General features: G+C 40.7%; 2 protein-coding genes across 2 annotated transcripts; one reads left to right on the top strand and one right to left on the bottom strand.

The window, feature by feature from the left end:
- Window positions 1–9,549: 9,549 nt before the first annotated feature.
- Window positions 9,550–16,063, bottom strand: LOC139220868 (carbonic anhydrase 1). Its single transcript, XM_070852728.1, has 7 exons — window positions 15,915–16,063; window positions 15,450–15,647; window positions 13,594–13,712; window positions 13,081–13,173; window positions 12,863–12,925; window positions 12,618–12,773; window positions 9,550–11,150 (listed from the first exon to the last, which is right to left on the bottom strand). Exons 1-7 carry the CDS (start codon window positions 15,946–15,948, stop codon window positions 11,031–11,033), a joined length of 783 nt encoding a protein of 260 aa, XP_070708829.1. The 5' UTR covers window positions 15,949–16,063; the 3' UTR covers window positions 9,550–11,030.
- A 2,140-nt stretch (window positions 16,064–18,203) lies between these two features.
- On the top strand, window positions 18,204–21,076 carry LOC139221285 (ribosomal biogenesis factor-like). The gene is made up of 4 exons (XM_070853224.1): window positions 18,204–18,248; window positions 19,357–19,472; window positions 19,585–19,701; window positions 20,198–21,076. The coding sequence occupies exons 2-4, from the start codon at window positions 19,362–19,364 to the stop codon at window positions 20,264–20,266; spliced, it is 297 nt and encodes a 98-aa protein (XP_070709325.1). The 5' UTR covers window positions 18,204–18,248; window positions 19,357–19,361; the 3' UTR covers window positions 20,267–21,076.
- The last annotated feature ends 1,760 nt before the right edge of the window (window positions 21,077–22,836 follow it).

The following is a 22,836-nucleotide window of genomic DNA, read 5'->3' as shown; positions in this document are numbered from 1 at the left end:
CTTTAGAGGATCTCATTGAAGCTATTTAGGCTGTGTTGGTCTATCAAAGGCGTGATCTGTCTGTACACTACTGTTTACGTTAAAGGAATTTCCTTCCCTACTTAAATGGCGCCAGGCAAGTCTCCTTTGAAATGAAAGGCGCTCTATAGAAATATCGACACTTGTTTTGTCGAAGTGGTGGTGTGGTGACTGATGTTCCTGTGTTGTGTGATACGTGCTGAGCCTTTGACTCCTTTCTGTTGTCTTTATCTTTGTGTATTTTCGAGGAGAACAATGGGCAATGTTTTACCAAAAAATGGCTTTGGTGAGTGTATAGAAATGTACAATATTTTCAATGTGTAATCATAATAGTAAAAAATAACTAACTGTACCTCTTTTGTAACACATTATGTCACCACCATAATATTCAGCGTTGTTTCACAGGATCTTATGGCGGCCATTTTGCTTCTCTCAGTCTGATTATGGGGATCAAATGTGACTTCTTTATTATATACATATAATATCCAGTAACCAGCATGTATGTATTCACCATGTACATATGTAGGTGTGTTACTGTTACTGTTGTATGTTATTGTGACAATGAATGAAATATCAACATTGTTGCACTGATCTTTGGGTGACAAATTGGGTAAATACTTTTTATGCTTAAACTGAACCCCTTTCAGCTATTTGTTTACATTTTAGATTGTAATAAAAAAGGACTCTATCATCCCACTGGCAGTTTTCAGTGTCAATCTTGTTGATAATTAACACAATCTTTAAATCAAACACTGCTAAATAATTTACAAATAGGAATGATATCTAGAAAGTAGATTAAAGTAATCTCCTGATAGTCGGTGCAATTCAAAAGAGATCAAACATTAGATCCGTAATACATAATCCAAAACAAACACATACACACCTCTACATACTGATGCCGCTCATGGTCCAACCAGTTAAACTGAACTATTATACAAGAAAAACCACTGACCAATCTCTCTTAAAATACTAATAAAACATTATTAAAGCTGTGACTCCATTGAGGACTTAAATAAAAGCACATTTCTTAAAGGAACACTCTTCTCTACCCACAAGCACAAGCTAACAGGTGGTAACGCGAGAGACATGACCTCCTGCAGCTCTCCAGGAAACCTTACTCCCATGGGTAATGCTAGCCAGCATACCATCGGGCAGGCACGGGAGCGTGGACAGAAATCCAGCCCATGGCCTGATTCATTTGACTGTGGTCAGGAGCAATGAAAGGAAACCAGCGGATAACCTGAAGAATACTGCTTTTTGGCTGAGTGACTGGGTGAAAAAAAAGAACAAAGAAAGGAAGGAATTCAAAAGTGAATGACTGATTGTTGTAATCTATTCAGGCGAAACATCTCTCCACCTCAAAAAGTTAGTCTCCTTCTGCGTGTGAGAAAAAGTGAGGGACAAAGAGCGAAAGAAAGGGAGTCAAGAAACCAACAATCAAATGGACAAGGAAATGGCTGGGACTGGTACAGGTTTGGCACACTTTCATTGAGCAAACTGCCAGCCTGATAGCCTCACTGAATAGACTCATTCTTCTTATCAGTGTGGCCAGCAGAACAGGAGGAGGAGGTGCTGTGTAGGTGACCTAGATAACGTTACTCCTGAACTGTACAAGGAGAGTGGAGCGGCCTCCGAAGGCGTCACACCCCTCCGCTATCAACCCCCCATGTTAGTTCGGAGATATCTACATGAGGGACCTCACGCCAAACATCACATGATCAATGCTTCATGTTATGTCATGTGGGTGTCGCACGGACTGAGCCTGCTGCTGGATCTCACGCTCAAACTCAGCCACCACGCTCGGTGATTAGGGGTTATAGTTTTTGCAGTGGCAGAAAACATGACATGGTTTCTTGCTCACAGTTACACTGATAACATCAAATATTTAAAAGGAACCACTATTGTGTCAGAAACAGGGTTGTCCATTGCAAACTGGACGATCCTGTTGCTCGTCTTCAAATTTGAAAACTTTTACCTCATGAAGAAACAGATAAATGCAGAGTTTTGGTTAATGGTGAACTGTAAGTTATGGGTTTTACATTTACAGCTAGAACTACACCGTGCCATGCCAATTGAGCAATAACATCCAGCGGCAACTTGTTCACCGTGTTAGCAAGAAGGTGGTGGAATCCAGTGCAAACACAATTAGCATTCATGTCATCTGAGACGTGTTCCCCCTACGCTGCGTTCCTTGTTGCCCTGGGTAGGGAACAACCAACCAACCATCGGAAGAGGCACAGCTGGTCCTTTTCATCCAAGATTCATTAAAGGAGTGTGAAGTGCATGAAAGGTCATGCTATTTCGCTCCTCAGTCCATGCAGGGGCCCCAACAGACCAGTATAAGTTAGTGGTGCAGCGATGAAGATGAAGATTCCTCACAGACTTCCCGATCTGCTAATTGCGTTCAGCAGAATGTACAAAAAAGCCAGAGGAACTGCCAGATAGTAAAATAGTTTTTACAATGAAAAGCACATTATTATTAAATGTGCATGGTGGTAAACACTGCAAGAATACTGTGTAGACTCATGTATTTAATGTTCAATGTGGATTTTAACTCACACTCAGACAGAGGATATTTTTCAGTACATTAGAAAAACAGAAAAGCTCTCCTGGCATAAATCATAGGTTTATAGATTTATTGCTGTTCATGCTCAATTAATTCATTTCAGACCTTCTTCTTCCTAATCTGTCACAGAAGGGATGTGATTCTATGTACATAACATCACAGTTTCCACTTTGGTAGCCTACAAAGTGGACCTTGATGCCAGTGTATGTGAAGTATTGCAGATTCTAGTTTTACCTGTAGTTAGTATGAGCAGCAACAGCCACTATAGCTGATAAGATTGTCCAAAGTAAAAAGCAAAAAATAAAGAAAAAAAGATTTAAAGGGATAATTTGGATTATTTGAAGTGGGGTTATAGGAGTAACTTATCCATAGTTAGTGTATTACTGTTTGGAGAAGCAGGCAGGAATCCTGGCACAGAAGCAAAGCATTATATTGCTGTGGACAGGGGAGTTTGCTGTGTTACTGCTGCCTCAGTGGACTAACATATTATTTTGGATCTGATTCACATTAACCATGTGAAATACCTAAGTCACACAATAGCCCAAACTAACTAACCAATTGAGGCAGCGGTAGACTAGTTTTCTCGTTTTCAGCATGATAAAATTGCTGTTTTAGTGAATGGAATCTGGTAGCTTTAAAGAGAAAGAGAAAACAGTTTCAATTCCCAATTGAAAGGGCCATCTGATGGCGATGTAAAGAGGTGAGAATATTCTAAATATAGTGTATACTTAAAATGATGTTGATTTCTTTTAGGTGGCTAGAATACGTTTTTCTGCCGTCCTCGTCCACAGCAGCACATTGCTTTGCATCTGTGCCGGGACTCATGTGAGTACGCTGACCCCAATCTACTGTAGGTATTACACTGACTATAGATAAGTGCCTCATATGACTTCAAATTATCAGAACTATCCCTCAGAGGAAGCTTGTGCATGTTCTACAAGGGAAAGTGGACATTTCTAAGCCAAAACCACACTTACCATTAGAAAACGCTGTTGGATGGGTTGGATGTTGCTGTGCTATTAGACTAGACTTATCAAATCCACTGCTTAATGATGTCATCACAATGAATAAGCATCTTTTGGATTAGGGTTTTAAAACAGGTTACAGCAGCAGGCCCACACCCAAAATGCATAGTCATCACTATTCAGCCTGACCACAACAGGACTGATTATCAATAAAGTATAAACAGATACTGAACATAATGTATCAGTGAATGCGCCATATGTCACAGCAGTCTGGGTAATGACACATCGTAACTGTCACAGATAGTTAGTTTCAGCAGTAGCATGACCCAGCAGTTAACGGGGATTATCCCATGATCTCATTAAAGTTAGAGCTACGTGGATTTGTCGTATGCAATGCAGGATCATTCTGATGGTCTGCAGACGAGGGACAAGCTGTTTTTCTCCTTTGTTTTTACTGCTCCATTTTCAAATTAGAGCCTCAGACTGCGCTTTTTTGTTTGAAGGAATCATTTTATGATGCTATTTATAACAAACGAGCGCTTCGCATTTCAATATAGTTGGATGAGAGGAAAAAATAGGCCACAGTGGGAGGTGAGGCTAAATCTAGATTTCCATTCATTGAACAAGATTGAAAAAATGTGTTTATTTGCTGTTCCTCGTGAGAAACTAAATAAAGGGGCTCAACTTCATGAATATTTGCATTTTTAAACTTTGTTTATCGACAAAGAGCATGTTTTCTGGCCACCAGCTTCATCCCTATGGATTAACATGTGAAAACATTGTTGTTGATGTTTGAGGCAAATATCCGGTTGTCCCAAAGTGTCTCAGCTTCAACCATTCTTATTTATGGACTGCATGATTATACACTGATAGCTTTATGCTGGATATTTATATATTCAAGGATATACACAAAACACTGTTTGATGTATAACACATTCCCAAACTCCGTTATTTTAGCTCCAGGTAACTGATCGAATTACATGCTTATAGACGTTACTTTTGGTTTCAGAGTCACACGCGTGGTCAGAGTTTGTTAATACTGGCATGTCTGGAAGATAAAGTACACACTAGAATGCGCTTTATACAAAGGATTAGGCCATGAGACGTAATACATTTGTTTAAATTACATCCATCTCATGCATCATATTAACAGGTTAAAGGCCAGAGTTTGTTGAAACAATTATTTCTTTATTAAGCAATAAAAGAGAATGAAATTAATCACGTTTGTCACAGTGCACCTCAAATATGACACCAAAACACTCCTCTTAGGAAGTGGATGTTTATGTAAAAAGGCGATGAAGACTGAGGGCAGGAAATTACAGAGGAAATTTGCTATTGAATTGTTTACGTGAGGCCATTCATGCTCTCAGTTTGAAAAATGGTTAGCACTAAGTGGAGGGCTTCCTGAGCACTACCTTTGAACTGATGACTTCTAGATTCTTCACTAGTGGGCATGAGGAGTTTTGCAAAAGGAGCAGATACAAAATGAATATGTCATTCATATAGTTTTTTGACTTTATCATTTCAAAAACATAAGTAGCAGCAATGAATGGCAGGAAACAACGTGATTATCTTGATAGCTGAAGGCAGTACAGCCCCTGCATTCACGTCAAGAAACAAAGCTGCTCTTTAAACTCTTACTTATCTACCTAACAATCTTCTTTCCATCCTGTTTTAAACCAACTTAACTCTCCCCTGCATTTCTGTTACTTGCAATTATCTCCTCTCTGTGGCTCTCTTCGCCCTCATGTATTGCAAAACACACACTCCAACGAAAACTGGGCCAAACATGAGTAACCTCCTGCAAATATGGTTCATCGTCACCACAAACTGCTGAGTGACATTGGATGTTCTTCATCAGTCCCATTAACAGCGCGCAAAGACCTCATTAAGCAGCCACAGATGTTCTCAATATCTTAATTAACAAGAAATAATTGATCAGTACCATGTAGCCAATCGTTTTAAGCAACACATTTTGACATTTAATTTAGAGAACCTATTGCAAGGTTGATAATTCGGATGTACTGGGACACTTTATTAGTGATGTAACCCAGAGTCTGCAGGCATTTTGGGCCTTTCAGCCTCAGGCACCCTCACCTAGGCAACTAAACCAAAGTGGTTCAGACCTCGACTTGTGTCCCAGCAGCACTCGACCCGACTATAATATAACCTCAAGAGGTCAAACTTAAACTAGACCCTCCACACAATGGGATATCATAGATTTGCAACAATCAAGAGTGTCAAAATTCGCCCACTGAACAAACCTCCACCACAAGGACACAAAATCCCATCAGTACCAATGTGATGTGACTCATCCTGTCCTAAAAGGCCCCCCAGGCTCAATAAAGACAATGCCCCCACCTTCCCAAATAGATCAATAGTTATACTGAGTTTTAAAGTAAATTCTTGACATTGGTGCAACAGCAGGTGACAAAATAAGATCCCCGCAAGGTCAAATTAGTATCTATCGATGTTCACGGATGAGTAGTCCTTAAAGTCCTCGGAAATATGGAATTTTGAACACGATTCCATGACAACTGTGCAAAGTCCATTTGCTGGTGAAGATCATGTGTTATGATTGAAAACTCCAGAATAGATGGACACTGTGGTGACATCCTTTCTTCAACAATCATTATGCAACTTCTACCTCAAAGGTCTGTTTGATTTACTCTTCTGAAAATGCAAGTCACAGAGACATCTGTGTTTACAGGATGGTGTTTACCATACTGACAGAACGAGATTAAGTAACACTGCATCTCTACTGTCGGTTGATGTATCCCCTCCTCTGTGGGAATGGACGTGACTGTCCTTGACTAGAGGTTAGGTTTCCGCCTGGTTGTTCATCACAGAAGTGCAGCGTCAGATTGCATACTGCGGTGGGGTGCGTTTAGACGGCTCTCTCCTCAGACTCCCTCACTCTCTCTACTTTAAGATTATATATGCATAGTTCCTGTCTCCTTAATATATGTCACCCGCCTGCCACACTTGATTATGCGAGAAGCTGCACCACTGGTCAGAAGCTTCGGGGGTAAAACACGTGTGACATGCTGACCATGGTGTATGTCCAATCACTTGCTATGCGCTGACCATAAAGAATTAGCCCAGATTTGTTTGCTCACTCCATACATGTTCAATAAAATCGATTTAATCGACAATGTGCCATCCACATCTCATGTATTCAATGTTGGGCTCAGGCCAGTGTAACTAACATAAATCTGTTATTACACTGAAGTTTTTGACCTTCACAAACACTACTGCACACTATGGTCAGGCCTTTCTGTTTCATTCTCATCAGTTTATGAAAGCATGTGTTCAGGGAGACAAAACATGCAAATAAGTGTGGCCACATCTGTGTTACATGATGGCACCCAGCAGGATCTTTCCTCTCATCCAGCTGTCACAACACCAAGTGAGATGAAAAGAGGCAGCGCTGGTGAAATAAGAAGACCATAGAAACTGGAAGCTGTCCTGAAATGGCAATAGGGGATACAGGTGATCATTGTTAGTGTTCTGCTTAAACGATCCAGCAGGAGGACGCTGAAAGGATATTTTTGGTTTTATTAAAACTTTTAGTTCAGTTAGCTGTATGAGAGTTTGGAGAGTGGTGGAGTCTTTCCAAAAACAAAGAGTAAAAGTGTTAGGAATGGATTCAACTATGTTTATCTGCTCTGACATGAAGTGCAAAATGGCTACTAGCTTACTAAAGTGGTAACCAATCATGATTTCCGAGGCCAAGCAGCAGTTTGTGGGATTTTAAGAAACATTAAAAAAGCCAAGTTGTATGGCTGGTGTGTAAGCTGGTCCTAGAGGCTTCCAGAGGTCAGGTTCCTCTTCCAAATTTTATGCAAATGTAAATTTATATGTTTTCATAATCAACTGTTATTAGGAGTTTGCTCAATAAGATAAACAGTAGGTAGCTAATTCTCCAGTCAGCTGCCATAATAGTATTGGAGAAGAAGAGGCACGTGCAATAAGGAAACATAGTTTAACGAGCGTCTCAAACTAAAGGAAAACATTATAGAAATATAACTTTTTTGTGTGTGTACTTTGTGTAGAACAACAGGTGGCCAGAAAATGGCTGAAATGTAGCTCTTTTATTCAGTTAGTTATCCTTAAAACCCTCTCCCGTGTAATGCTAAAACTAAAAAGCAAGAAAATACTAGCATACTGTATGTATGCTGAGCAGCCAAAAGGGATCATAATCTTGTGAGGGTGTTGACTTTTTTCCTGGGACATAAAGCTTTGGAAGGTTTGGCAGAGGGTCAATCACAGGAAACAACTCCAAATGATGATAACGTTTTCTCAAGAAGTTTTCTCGAACAGTACATCTGATAGGCAGAGGTTCCTCATACTTCTCAAGTTTGACAGTAGCTCATCATTTATATATGGGTTTGTAACTGGTTTGACCGCAGAGGGAATAGAGACATCACTCATCTCCTGTTGTCTCCTGCTGCCACCAAAATAGCTGACCTTTAGGGACGGCTAGTTCTAACACTTTTTCCAATGCCACCACATGCGAACCTAAACAACCTTTTCCATCCTGACTTTCGTCAAAGACTTTTTTTAATAATGCAATTTGTTATTGATTCTGGACTGGAGTTGTCAGACAGACATTTCAGTAGTCGATAACTTTTGTTTTTATTGATAATTTGTCTGACACACTCTACATTGGGGTTACTGAGGCCACTCTGGGGACTGAGGATTTCCTGGGGACAAGTCCAGCTCTATTGAGAGCACTGCGTGGTCAAGCCAACTTTTACTGTACATAAGAGAACCACACATTCCTCCACAGAGCCTCAAGACCAGCTGAAAAAACTAGGTAACACCCACCCTCAAGCGGAGGAGGTAGAGGAGCTCAGCTGATTGAAATCTGTCTCATCCTCCTGTCGAGGGTTTAGGAGAGAAGTTAGAGGTCAAGTGTTGCTCACATTTCACAGAGGGTGAAGTGCCACCGCTGATTAAAATCTTAGAGTACACTGAGGTGTTAGAAGCTAGCTGCGTCCTCTGGCCCACATATGATGTTAGGAGATCATCAACAATCGCCCACCGTCTGACTGCTGCTGGCAGTCATAACAGAAGCAGGAATATTATAATGAAAAGGTATATTGTGGATTTTTTGGAGAACTTTTTTCACTGAACCCTGTTTCAGTCTGCAGTTGAAAGACAAATCATCATCTAAAATAAACTTAATTACACATGGCCATAGAATTGGGCAGCAGCTCCGCTCCAGTGGAGTAAATTACACCTTCCCCAATGCTGAGACTGCAGAACTCTGAACTACAGGAAGTTAACATTTTGTTGGTAAATATTTTCACAACTACTTTTAAAATCCCAACAACTGGAGCTACTGCTTCTAAAATAGCTACACATAAAACCAGTAGTGGAAAGTAAGGAGTGCATTTGTGGAAAGAGCTATACTAGAGGAACTTTTACTTTACTTAAGTATTTATAGATTAGATAGATTAGTATAAGGGCCCACACTACATACACTCACAGCCACACATATTGCTGTGGCTGTTTGCGGAGGTGCACAGGAAGTTTGATAAAATCTTTTTTCCTTGTAATTAATGACATCAATGATTCTCTGAATACTTTAACCACAACCTGCACTACTGGGAAGTTTGAACTCATGTCCATCTTTGGAGATGTTTAAAGGTGCATTTCCCTTCCTTTGAGATAAGATAGGCTATTGTAATCTCACTAGTCAGCATAGCTGGTAATTCAAGTACACGTAGAGACACACAATGTTCTGGAAACAGGGTGTTCAACATGCTGTCCCTTTGATACCGTCCTGAATTTTAAAATGATCTTGCTGATATGATTTGTTAGCACCATGTCTTGAAGGTACACTATGCTGAAATGCAAGAAATCGAAGAAATATATGTTAAAACAACCCAGAAGCGAGCATATTTAAAGCAATGGTGTTACACGTTAGCTTTTGACCAGCATGTCATTTGAGAATTGTAAAGAAAAGAAGCAAAACAGATGAACACTGGACACTTGTTAGTCATAAAATATATTTATTCAACTAGTAAAACGTCCACCTCCAAAATAGAATGACAACATACGTACTCATGGGATGGCCCTAACAATGATTGGCATAAGGCGTTCTGCTTTTTAATGTTAATTACAATCTTTTTGGAAATACAATGCTATCATCAAATCTTGGTTGTTTCAGAGACGCATACAAGCTAAAACCAGAGATACTCACATGTTTTTTTGTTAATTATTCTCCTGTACAGGCTAACACTATAATCTTATCTGTTGGCAGGTTGTTTTCTTCCTTGGCAGAGCAATTTCTTCATTGGCTTTGTGCATTAGCCACTATGGCATCGCCCACATGGCGACTGTGCGTTTTAAGCTTTAACACTCAACACAGTAGGGTTTCAAAACAAAGCATGGAGGGATTTTCACATTACATTTCATTTTCTCTCTATTGCTATATTATCAGGGCATCGAAAATTGAGATGACCTTTTGGTTATGGAACATAATTTAGGAATCACTCGAGGCTTATTTTGCATAAGCTGTCAGGCTAAAAAAGACATAATCCATAGTAATAATAAAAACACAACAGGGGATGACATGAAAACACATGAAAGATTTTAAGATTAGGCTGCAAAAACAGAGAATAAGCCATTGTCGTGATGTTCAGTTGTTAGCATTAGCAGCAGCAGTCTGTCCTCGTGTCCTCTGTTGCCGTACAATGGACTGAAATCAATAAGCAGGTCAGTGCCTATAGGCATCATGTCTGCGTGAGACTGTGCATGCGATGTTGTGCATGTGCATGTGCCAGAGGGGGATTTTCTGAGTCAATCAGTTGTGATGGAGGCGGGTGCAGCGTTTCATTAAGCTGCTGTGATGCAGAGGCTGGCAGTCAGTCAGAGATTACAGACAGACTGGCAGCAGGAGGGTTGTGTTCTGTGTGTCTGTGTGTGTGTGTCTTTTTATCTGCACCTTCCCCTCCTCACAGATGGTGATATAGTTTCATCCTCCCCCTGCCTACTGCAACTAGCTTGTGCTTTCTGCTTCCTGCTGGCTCAAGAGCACCATTTTGACTATAATTCATCTTCATTTTTCATCCTTGTGGTGTTTGTCGGGCGACACAAAGAAGACCTACACACGCCGGTGTAATGTCTTTAAAAACATTGGCACCAGATGCTTAATCCGAGTAAACGTGTCGCAGCCACCGTGAAGTGTTTGTTTTATGAAATAAATTATGACTGGGCATCTTTGCTGGCTTATTACACGCGTACAAACAGAGATGCAAATCCTGCAAGTCCTCTGTGTCACAGTTGGACTGCCCGGCCTTAAAAGCAATAGGCCACAGGAAATTCATTTCTTTTAAAAATTGGACATAGAGAGATATGTGTGCTTTGTGGCTCGCTGCTAGAGAGGTAACTCAGGGTGTCTGGCTAAAGGGAGGGGGAAGGGAGATGGCAACAGGGCAGAAAGGGTAAAAGAGGGGGAGGGGGAGGGGTTATTACTGGAAGGAAGCACGGACAGGGCGACCCTTGAGCGGCTGGGGAGGGCGGTAGTTGTCCACCATGCAGCACTCGGCCTCACCCTCAGCGGAGAAGAGCAGGCTGCGGAATTTGGCCATCTGTGAAAAGGCAGAAGGGGGCTGTGTTAGTCATTCCTGCTGTGACTGTCACTCACGAAACACATCACTAGTCACTGTCGAGCTGCTGAGTCACTGACTTGAGAGTGGAGCCTTGTACTGCTTAAGCTTAGCAGTCGTAATGTTGGCGCTTAAAGGAATAATTCGACATTTTGGCAAATGGACTTATTCGCTTCCTTGCCATGAATTAGATGATGCCCGTGTGTGTGAATTCAGAGCTACAGCCAGCAGCCAATTAGCGTAGCTTAGCATGAAAATTCAAAACAGGAAGAAACGGCTAATGTAAAGTAGCAAAATCCGCCCAATAGCACCTCTAAAGCTCAACTGTTAACATGGCATATCTCGTTTGTTTGATCTGTACAAAAACCAAAGCGTAAAAACTACAAATTGTGGTTATTTACTGCTTCCATTTTTATGCTAAGTTGAAGCTAGCTACCTCCAGAGTGTAGCTTCCTATTTAGCATTCAGACTATAAACTTAAATTTAAACTATAAATACATGAGAGTGGTACTGACCGTCTCACCTGAAGCAAATAAACATATTTCCCTAAAGCGCAAACTATTGCTTTAAGTCAATAACATGACCTATTCAAGGGATTTGTCATTAACTCTGGCTGATGAATTAGTCACTGGTATTTGCATTGCTTCAGCTACTTACATACTGTATAATACACACAGTGGGTTACAGCCTCGATGGCATAATTGAGCTTGTAGGTGTATCCTCTCACAACCAGCCGATAAGAAACGCATTAACTAATGACATGTACTTTAAATGAATGACTTCTTTGTCATTATCTGCTTGACTGGCCTTCTCAGGCTCCAAGTCTAAAGGTTGTGTCAACATGTCTCACATGTTTACCCTTGAGACACCTATTCGCTGCCATCAAATAAACATGTGACCAGGCAGTATTAATTTTCACATGACCTAAAGCCTCCAACCACAAGGACTAACCTGCCTAGCGGGGCAATTACTTTAGATTAATGTGTGGTTTGAAGTCAAATATCCATTTCAGTGATGTGATTATGTGTAATTTTAGAGGTAAATACTTAACAAATGCAGGTATGATGGCTGCTGTGTTTTCTCAGTTATGGATGAAATGAAACACCAACCTACTGAATGTGATGCATGTGTGGTACAAACATTTCCTGTGAACTGCACTCTCACTGTCAAACTGAAATACTGTGGTATTTCAGCATCTGTGTGAACTTGTGTTTGCCCTCATTCTCTTGGTCAGCTAAGTGTCTTTTTTTCTTTTATTCTGCTGTATTGCCTTTCCTCCTATTACAGAGGTTTCTTCTTCTCAGTTTGGCTGCACAGCTAATCAGAACAATTAAGCCCTTGATTTAGATCGTAGGTCTGAGAGAGGATTTGCAGACAGGGCTATTCTAGACTGTGGGCATGCAGCCAACCTCTCTGCTACCGCTGAACGGGCTCTGTGAGCAGCCGTACCTGCTCGCAGCTCACGCTGATTGGCTCTTTGCAGACAATCCAGGTAACGCTCTCCAGCAGAGGGGGTGTGGTCAGAGAGCCGTCGTATGTCCAGTAGTCTAGGCAACCGGGCAGCAAGGTGGCAGGGTCGAAGCCAGCGAAAACGGTCTGCTTGCCCTGGAGACAATAACAGAGAGTGAAAAGCTGGTCAGTCAACCTTAATATAAATCATCAAATGCAAGAGATCATTTTTTAATAGAACATACTTTGGACTTGATGCTGTCAAAGGCGTCAAGAATCTTCTGGAGACTGGCATTTGCATCACCAACCTGAAAAACAATAATACACATAATGTTGGAGGTTATATGATCATCATCTAACAGTACTACCTACTGCAGTAACTTAACTATGCATTGTACTAAAGGTATGCAGTGTGTGATGGCTGCTGTAATGCTGCATTTAAGCTTCAACTGTTGCTACTGACCTGCAGGAAAACTCCAACAACAGCGAGCCCATCAGGCTGGTTGGCAGCCTCACCAAAGCTTGGGTATTTGGTGTTCCAGTGCACCAGATGGAGCTGGGAATAAATGAAATAGATACATTAAAAACACATCCCTTCAAAATTAATCACACTTTTTACGGAAATGTGTCATAAAAATTTTATCTAAGGATAAAGATTGGAGTTTTTCTTATGGTAAACAACCCTGTTGGTTGGTTCGAAATTCAAGCAAAAAAAGCAACTTTGATGAGAAGTTGATGAGCTGGACAACATAAAAGGCAACGAAAATGAGCTTCCACCTTGGGCCAACTTTAATCTGAAGATCAGATTTGTCTCCACCCATTATGGCGTAACCCAAACAACGAGATTATTTCCTCCTTCAGAGCATGTTTGCTCTGACAAGTGAACAATACAAATAAAACTAAAAACTCTGATCTGCCTTTTTCCTCCTTTTTACTGCATGTCAACTTGAATCTTAATGGCCCAGAGCATCCTCACCTCAGCAGGATACTTGGTCCCAGCAACGGTGTGCTCAGAGCCCCTGTCATCAGAAGCTCCCCAGTGGAAATGAAACTGCTTGAGCCTGTAGATCCCTGAGATGGGCCCATCCGCCAGACCTGCAGAACAAACACACTTCCTCCATCAGGTCATCCCACACTGAACGTGGGAGGTGTTGCAGTCAGCCTTGACTGTGCAACGCTGTTATAAAATGAAATGTTTACTTGGAAGGAATTATTTTCTGAGCAGAAAACACAAGAAGCCGGTTGAGGAACAGGATGAGTAACGTGTGAGGACAAACGCCCATACCACGTACTGGCTTGTGCCACCGTGGCAGACTTCCTTTTTTCATGGAAGCGGACTCAGTTCCTGTTGTGTAAGCTCTGGTCAAATTTAGGGTCACATTCAGGCTGAAACGATGTCCAGGTATTGTTAACATGAATCCTTCCAGTGTTACCTAATGTATCTATTTACAGCATCCAAAGTAGTGGAAACAGCAGCAGATAATCCTGTATATTGTTCTATTTCTGGTGCTACGGTAGCAAATGCTGAGACACACACACACACACACACACACACACACACACACACACACACACACACACTGCCATCTGCAAACAGCATATTTGTTTCTCAGTATTTGGCCTCAGATAATAAGACAAGAACTGGAGGGAGCTCTTTCCACTGTGCACACACACGACACATGACACATGGCATGATGTATGACAGAAAATAACACGCAGACTTAGTTTGTCCTTTATTTAGAAGGGCAGGGTGGAAAATAAGTGCAGTGAAATGCCGAGGCAGGATTAAGAGCCTCAAACTCAACTATCTCATATTCTTAGAAAATGTTCTTTGTTTTTTTCATCTTGCTGTGTGTCCACTAGAAGTAATCCCCCCCCCCCCACTGTGTTATGTAACCTATTCTTCATTATCCTATATCAGACCAGCTAAAAGACAACCAATCTAAAATCTCAAAATCCTAAACACAAGAGAAGCACTCTGACACAAAATATTATATGAATCAAAATGCAATTCATCAAAATAGAGAGAATAAAATCAATGCAATCTCCATTCTATATTATAGTGAGGGGGGACATTCAAGCTTCTTTTACACGTATTATTCCCACGCACATTTGGCGCATTGATAGTCAAACCAGCCAGGCTTCGTTTGCAAACTAACCTTCGTTTTTTGAGCTTTTGACCTCCCTGCCAGCAGAAAAGAGTTGGCGTGGGAAAGGTTCACCAGGGGTTACATTACCAATTCAATTAGCAACTGCATGCTTTGTGCTACGCTTTTGAATGGGACCCCTGCAGCCTATTCACCAACATTTCTCTTATCAAGAAAAAAAAAAACAAAAGAAAAAAGAATTGTAAAAAAAACACTAAAATAATTTAATAAAAATAAAATAAAAATCTGCTGTATGATGGTCTGTTTGATCACCATTGTCAAAGCCCTGCAGGCGCTATGGAAACTAGGGCGCATGAATCATGCATCCATATAAATATTAACATAATATTCTGTATATATTCTATATATATTCTATGTAACACACAGCAGCGATGCGGTGAACCTGAATGACGTATTCAGGTTGCTGCATCCCGTAAATCATCACCAGGAGCTTAGTTGTCTTTGTTTGCAAGCCTGTACGTCCAATTACCTCAGAGCTGCTCTATTCTATTCTGTCTACAAACACTGAAATAATAAAATAATAACTGAAGAAACAGAAAATATTGTGCTTTTTTTTTTTTTTTTTGCATATTAACACGAAATATTTCAATGCAAATTTCTTAATCAGATCCTGGATCATTGACATCAAGCGGCTGTATTCATGCAGTATTAATGCCACACTAACTTGAGCTGTCGGTGTCGTCTACGAAGGTCACTTGGAAGGAATGTCCGTTGTTGAGAATCTCAAGGCAGGTGGAGGGGTCGTACTTCAGGTTGAGCGGCTTCAGCCCCCCGTCGTAAGATGCTTCACCAGGTACGATGTCAATGGGAGACTGGCGGGGTCCATTGGCAATTGGGAAGTTATCAGCCCATTTGTCGGGTCCTACAAATGATATAATGGTAAAATTGTGATTATTAGATGATCAGTAATGAGATCTGTGGTTTTAATGAGATGAATTGCGCATTTGGGGATGATGGGGTGCTTAAAACGCGCGTAAAAATTCCCCGAATGTGCAGAATTAAAAAATCTCTGCAGTGACCCGTGCTTCCATTCATTCAGCACAATACCTGCTGGCATGACAGGTTTTAAACACTCCTTCCAATTATGCCACCTCTACATTATAGCATGTACGTGCAACCAGCGCCTCACCGTTGTCTGCTGCGTATCCCCAAGAGTGAGACATTGTTACAGTTTGGATCTATGAGTCGTAATTCCCTAAAGCGAGTCGTCCCCCAGCGCAAAGCAGCCAGTGTCCTCCACCTGACAGCTGCACAGCTTATATAGGGTCGCCCCTATGAGCGGTGTGTCAGTCTGGCTGGTGTTGGCCACATGATGTCCGCGCAATGACCGGGAGGAGTTTAGATGCGCCGCAACGCTGCAACACGGTGGATCAATGAGGATCTCTCTCTCTCTCTCTCTCTCTCTCTCTCTTTCTCTCTCTCTCTCTCTCACTCTCACTCTCTCTCTCTCTCTCTCTCTCTCTCCATGCAGCGCCAAAGTCTTCACTGACAACAGGAGGACGAGCTGGATGCTATTCCTCCTCAACGCACCTTTCAGATAACGGGTTTAACTTGCCTGTCAGGTCAGGAAGTAGCGGAATTACGCGACAGCATGCAGCCTAGTGACCTTCAGTCTCAAAGTGGGCTTCAGCTGTGACATAAGACTCGCTCTGGAGGCATGTGTCAGCACTACCACGCAAAAACTGACACTACTTATTATGAAAACGATACTACTTCTAGTAGTAGTTCTCAAAAAGTCACAACATATCCTCAAACACAATTTCTACTTGTTGGATCACCGAGGGTTTTTTCTTTTTTTTGAATGAATAAGAGATAAGTGTGGAATTTCTTGACAAGCATGTGATACAATTTTAATCACAACATGAGAATAAAACGGTGTAACATCAGTGGTAACACTAGATTATGGTCTTTTAATCCAAACAAAGGGGGATTCTCCTCCCCCCAGAGGTTCCTCCAGAGAAATCATACACGTGTGTACAGGCCTATAATGAAAAATGTGACTTTGGAGGAAGAACTCTGGGAGAGGGCAGGAGAGTTATCTGTCTGGTTCCTGCACAGCTCAGCAAGACAGATAAAAAGTGAAGGCCTGCTGCACATGATTTGTCTAGTGGTGGTGCTGCAGCAGGCACACACGTCTGAGACTAGAGTGTGTGCTGGTATAGAAAAGGCCCAAAGTGACGTTACAATCAAGTCACTTATATGCTACTTACATTTTATTATTGGAGGCACATTATGAGGACATGGCAGTGACAAAGTGTTGCTTGCAATCGCATTTGTGCTTCTAAAATCCTGCTGTTACTATTTTCATTTTCTTATACAGAGTGTATATTTATAATGTTTCTTTTATTTTACTATGATAATGTATATTTGTGCATAGCTTCCCTTTTGCTGCTCTTCTATTCTATTCTATTCTATTCTATTCTATTCTGTGTCCATTATAATTGATTGTCTTAGTGAGGGATCATTTCATCCCTCTATCGGCCTAAAGCCTCATGCACCAGCCCCAAACCTCCAGTTTGGTTGCATCCTAGCGGTCGCTACAGCTCAGTGTAAATGATCGCTCAGTTTTTAGGGAATCATACACCTGCAGTGGAGGCAGGTGTGGTGATACTGCGGTGCCACCTGCTGTTGGTTAACGGCACTGTAAGGCTTGTAGCAAAAAAAAAAAAAACTACAGCAGATTAGTGTCTTTTACATTCGTTTCTTTATTTCTAAGCAGCTTTAACAGGCAAACACGCTCAAGCAACATAAACAAAATAAATGTTATTTGAATATTAATTAAATTAAGTGAATAATGCTTAACTATCATTGTACAGTGTTTAAGATATCACATTGTTGTAAATTCTCCAAAGTTAACTATCAAAATGTTAAAACGTACATTTACCATGAATTTCTGAAGTTGGTTGACAAGATAATTTAGCGCAAAAACTGTTGCCAAGCACTGCTTTTATTTTGAAGGCTCAATGTCCAAAACGGAAGTGCTGTTTTCATTTTATTCTGTTAAAGCAGCGATCATTTTCCCGCCTAAAATCAAATATTCTGAGCATATTTTGATTTTTGTGACTACAAATCAAATAAAAAGAACTCAAAGATCAAATTTCCGTTAAAAAGAAAGACAAAAAAGGTTTAAACAAACAGTTAACGTCTACATTTATAAAGGAAGCAGCTCAGTTTCCTCAATGAAGCTGACCTTCAAAATAATGGCGTTTTATATTCACCAGATAACTCTAAATATTCGAGTGAGAGGACGCAACAAGTCAGATGAAACCACACATTGGCTTACTGACATGACGAATAACATTAACTCCGATATCACAGGAAACGAGGCCAGCGTGAAGCCTTTTGGGAAAAGGATTAAATTACAAACCTGGACGGAAGCAACAGTCGTCGCGCAAAAATGACGTAAGCAAAGCGGCGCTGTCTGTACCAGCACATGAGGACATCAACACGCTCCTGAAATAAGGTCAGTATTTGAGTGTGTTATAGTTTAATTGATACGAAATGCAGGTAAATTAATCAACTTAAAGAGAAAATGTCGATCACAGCTAACTTCAGAGAGGCAGGCAGACACATGGCAGCAACATCTGTGAGTTATTGTAGTATTTGTTTATTTGTTGTTTAAATGTTGTGTATTTACAGTTTAAGAATCTTTTAAACATCTATTTAATATCTATTTGCTTGCAGTTATTAGTAGGGCTCATAGTTTGACTCTTGGACATTAATATTTAAAGGCTGATTTACCAAAATACACTTGATGATCAAGATTAGCAGAAGACACTGAGATACAGTAACAATATCTGTTTTTAGTTTTAATTAAATATATAAAAGAATCACTGTGCAGTTTTCTCGATGGTGTTGTAGGATTTTGGGAAGTTAAAAATACAGTTTCTCTCTATTTTCTCTGCTACGCCAGTTTCCAGTTATATAAAGCACACCTCACATGTTGCAAACTTTTAACATGTATGAAAAGTTTTATGAAAAGTTGCTTTGCTCTGAAGCAGCTTACATTTTCCTTTATTTATTTATTTATTTGTGCCTCACCAACCTTCTGAGTAACCGTCAGAAAGCTTGGGTGAGGGTTTGCTTTTGTTTATGGTGCAGCTCTTGCTAAAAGTCCAGACTCTGCTGTGCATGAAATTGCAAGGAGGTCAGCTGCACACGCGTTAGATGCCTGAACTGGTGTGCTGGGCCTCAAGTTACGCCCCGTTCAGAATCACTTCAATTGCAGTTATTCACACATCATCTGGACCTCTTCACCCCGTTCAAGTTTTCTGACTCACTGCCTCGAGGAGTTCGCTTTTGGCGTAAACATAGTTGTTGCTATTCAGGTGACTACTGGTTATAGGAGGCAGGTGGAGAACCTTGAATGGTCTCAACATCTACCTTTTATTTTCAGAAAGCAGTGAGCCCGTGCGATCGATGTGGCAACTCGCATACTTTACTCTGTTACAGCAGTTTTGTGTTTGAAAGCAGTCAATGAAGGAACACCATTTAAAACAGAGGCTATGGTATAAAAAAAAATGAAAGCCCTCCCATGAGCCTGTCCATGCTGATTGCATCTCTCTGCCCAGGTAACATGGGAAAGAATAAACAAAAAGGAACAAAACAGAAGAATGTCTTTCAAGTGGCAAACAAGCACTTGAAGCACAAGAATAAAGCAAAACCTGTCACAACGACACTGAAACACGTAAGATCACTTTTCTGTTGCCGCCCCCCCCCACACATGTATTTTGTATTCCCTTTTGTATTTGTATGTAGTGTTTCTTGCACCTGCTTCAGCATAATTTGTGGTCCCACAGATCAATGCTGTGAAAAATGAGAAGGTGGAGAACCTCAATCAAATCTTCACAGAAGTCCAGAGGGATGTTAAGAGCATTTCAAAGTCTGTTGCTCCTGAGCCAAAGAAACAAACACAGGTAGAGGTAGAAATTTGTTTTTGTGCTTTATTGGTGAAATAATGTAGCAAAAGAGAGACACAGGAGAAAAACAATAACATAAATGTGTACGTGATGTTAGAGATGAGAGATTAGATTAGATTAGATTAGATTAGATAAGGGTATTTGTCGGTATCGTGTGTGTAGATATGCATGTTTGTATGAGAGGCAGTGAAATCCGTGTTCCCTGATCTTGGAGAGGTTGGTGTTTGCAGTGAGGAGCACGATCTATGAGACGGGGAGCAATCTGATGTTACCATAATATCTTAATATTATTATCATCATTATCGTTAATAATGACAATAATAGCAGCAACAATAAGCAAGGACAGTGATATTTTAATAATATTTAAACAGAAAGAAATAATAACCGATGCAGTGATTGACAGCAATGAGGAGTGAGGCTACACCAGAGGGGCCAGCAAGAGGTCTGTAAATAATTAGTAATAATTGTTTTTTGTCTTTTTTTTTTTTTTTAGGTTGTTAGAGAGCCACCAAAAGAATCTGTAAATGTCGATAATGCCGCTCAGCTCTTCTCTCAGCTATAGTTGGCCGTGAAAGTCTGGGGACAGACAAACGCAGTGACCAGCTCTGTACACCTCTCCGTGTTGGACGCGTGAAAGTCGGTTTACTTCCCATCCATTCTGACATCTCATGCCAATATGAGGACTGCAGATGAGTTGACAATTAGAGGTCACAAGCATGATGGCAAAACCTTGTGTGTAATTTAAACCCTCTGTACATTCAATGCAAAGGAGTGTAATCCGCTGACGGACGTTTTTCAGGAACATGTTTGATTTTTACTCATGAATAATCTTTTATGTAGAAATGTTTGCTTTCGCTTAGGGCTGAAACTAATGATTCTTTTCATTATCTATTATTGATGACTTAAAATAACAGAATATGATAAAAATGCCTATTATAAATTCCCAGAGCCCTAGGTCACATCTTCAAATTGCTTTTTTTCCACAACTAACTGCCTAAAACCCCAACATATTTAGTTAATATCACATATAACAGTGAGCATCAGCAAACTCTTGAATGTGAGCAAATATAAGCTGAGGATGTTCAGCATTTTTTCCTGAGAGATGGCCGTAATGGCTAATTGATTAACAAAATAGTTGCTAATTCATTTTTGATTAATCGACAAGCTCTACTTTCTTTGCCTAACACTGTTGATGTGGGCGCCTTGGTCTTCATCACCCTGAATTTGTATGCAGGTAAAGTCACCTTTTAGAAGGTTATTTTAAACAGAACATTTTCCAAAGATTATTTATCCATGTGCACTTTATTATAGCCTCTCTCCGTTTTGTTCTGCAAGGCAGTTCAAGGCTTTCACACCTTTTTTTTTTTTTTTTTTTCATGGCTGTCATGCCTCAGATTTCTAAATGAAGTCACAGAGGAGATCATTGACTGCTGTTTGTTATGATGAAAGTGTTTTGTTACCAGTGGTTCTTATAGAAGTCATTAAAATTTCATGTAGAAATTGTCTTTTGAAATCCCAGAATTTAAATGAGAAATTCACACATGTAGCATCATTAAATGTGTAAAAGTGCACTGATCATCTTTTGGGATGTTTTCATGTGTGTGTAGCTGCTGGACTGAATCACACTGTGAGGTGTTTCAGATATTTTTCGTCCAGCCCTGCATGCACTTGCCCTATTTCAGAGGTTCACACAATCATTTCTATTATGAGTGCACCTGAAGATGAAGTATAGATTTTTCGTCTCCACCTGCTGTTATCAGTATGCTGCTGCTGCATCCTGCTGTAGCAACTCGACATCGGAGGTCACGAGTGTACCAGTGCTCCGCTGATTGCTTGTCTCCGCGGCGACCTCTGACTGAGTTAGTTGGTCAATAAATCTGGAGCAAGGTGAAAGCACGAGTGAGGCTGGTAAACAAACTAATGCGTGGCTGTGTTGACACAAATAAGCTAAGAATGAGATTTTCAAGCTAAAAACGAGTAACGTGGCCTCACTGATGATTTTAATCCATCTAAGTAAACATCTCCTTTTCTTCTACCTTTTTAGAGGGTAGTTGTACTGAAAAGCTTAAACCTGCATTCATTCTCCTTTAAGCTGTTTTTGGTCCTGAGGGAAACATCTGGCTCTACTATGTTCCCGCTAGTTGCTAACTTTGTTTGTGTGCCATCTGATGCTGGGCAGGTAGCATATAGAACAGCTGCCTGTTGTGTCTAAAATCATCCCTGATGAAAGCGGTGACGGTGAACCATTGACTCTATGAAAGAAGTGGACGTTGCTTCCAGGTATGAAAGTGAAGTCGAGGCAGAAATGTCCTAAACCTGCATTCTTTCTAATGGCCAGCAGTCTCCAAAAAGATATTTGTATGGAAGTCTATGAGAAAATGACCCTAATTCTTACTTGATTTATTACCTCAGTAGACATTTCCTAATAAGTTTATCACCTGAATCATTGGTTTCAAGTCTTCTTCAATACAGCATGATGTTCATTTAATAAATTACAGTCCCAGTCAGTGCTGCAGGGTGGGGCTGCCTTGTGTGTAACCAATGAAAAGCTGGTCTTCATGAACGGCACTGACTCCTGAGATGGCAGTGCCCATAAAACCAAACTTGAAGCTTCAAACCCAATGGGTGACGTCACCTACATCCTCTTCTAATATACCGTCTATGGAGTGAATCAGAGCACTGACATTGTGAACTATGAAAACCAAAACAGCTGAAAGATGCTAAAATGCAACGTAAAGCTGAGGGGAACTGCTGGTTTTATTTCTGTGAGCGACCCCCTTTCACACTGAAAGCACTCATTCGATCTTTTGCTAATGTAAAATTATTGATAACAGCTGCTTTAAACTGTGTTAAGCAGGTTGCTGCTGAAATAGGGCAGCGCCTGTCAGTATTAATAAAAGTCACAAAACACCAGCAGAATCGCAGGAAATATCAGCGAATGAAGCAGAATGGTCTGAAATGCATTGGATCAACACCTTAAGGGCAGAAACATTTATTTCTAATACAGAGGAAAAGGTTTTCAGGTGGAAACGATTGGTGAGGAGAGTGTAGCAGATGCAGTGTTAAGGTGTCAGGTGCTCCCCACTGCGATCCAGATGGCTGCACCACAGCACAGACAGTGGGGTTGCACCA

This window comes from Pempheris klunzingeri, chromosome 21, assembly GCF_042242105.1.
Source record: "Pempheris klunzingeri isolate RE-2024b chromosome 21, fPemKlu1.hap1, whole genome shotgun sequence".
In the NCBI taxonomy this organism is placed as follows: Eukaryota; Metazoa; Chordata; class Actinopteri; order Acropomatiformes; family Pempheridae; genus Pempheris; species Pempheris klunzingeri.
This window is presented reverse-complemented; position numbering and strand designations above follow the sequence as displayed.

Excerpts from the sequence above, each read along its gene's own strand:
- LOC139220868 (XM_070852728.1), bottom strand. The coding sequence starts at position 15,948 with ATGTCTCACTCTTGGGGATACGCAGCAGACAACG. Across the intron at positions 15,648-15,914 it reads GGGATACGCAGCAGACAACG|GACCCGACAAATGGGCTGAT; the intron begins GTGAGGCGCTGG and ends TATCATTTGTAG. Across the intron at positions 11,151-12,617 it reads TCAGCGTGAGCTGCGAGCAG|ATGGCCAAATTCCGCAGCCT; the intron begins GTACGGCTGCTC and ends GCCTTTTCACAG.
- LOC139221285 (XM_070853224.1), top strand. The coding sequence starts at position 19,362 with ATGGGAAAGAATAAACAAAAAGGAACAAAACAGAAGAATGTCTTTCAA. Across the intron at positions 19,473-19,584 it reads TCACAACGACACTGAAACAC|ATCAATGCTGTGAAAAATGA; the intron begins GTAAGATCACTT and ends GTGGTCCCACAG. Across the intron at positions 19,702-20,197 it reads AGCCAAAGAAACAAACACAG|GTTGTTAGAGAGCCACCAAA; the intron begins GTAGAGGTAGAA and ends TTTTTTTTTTAG.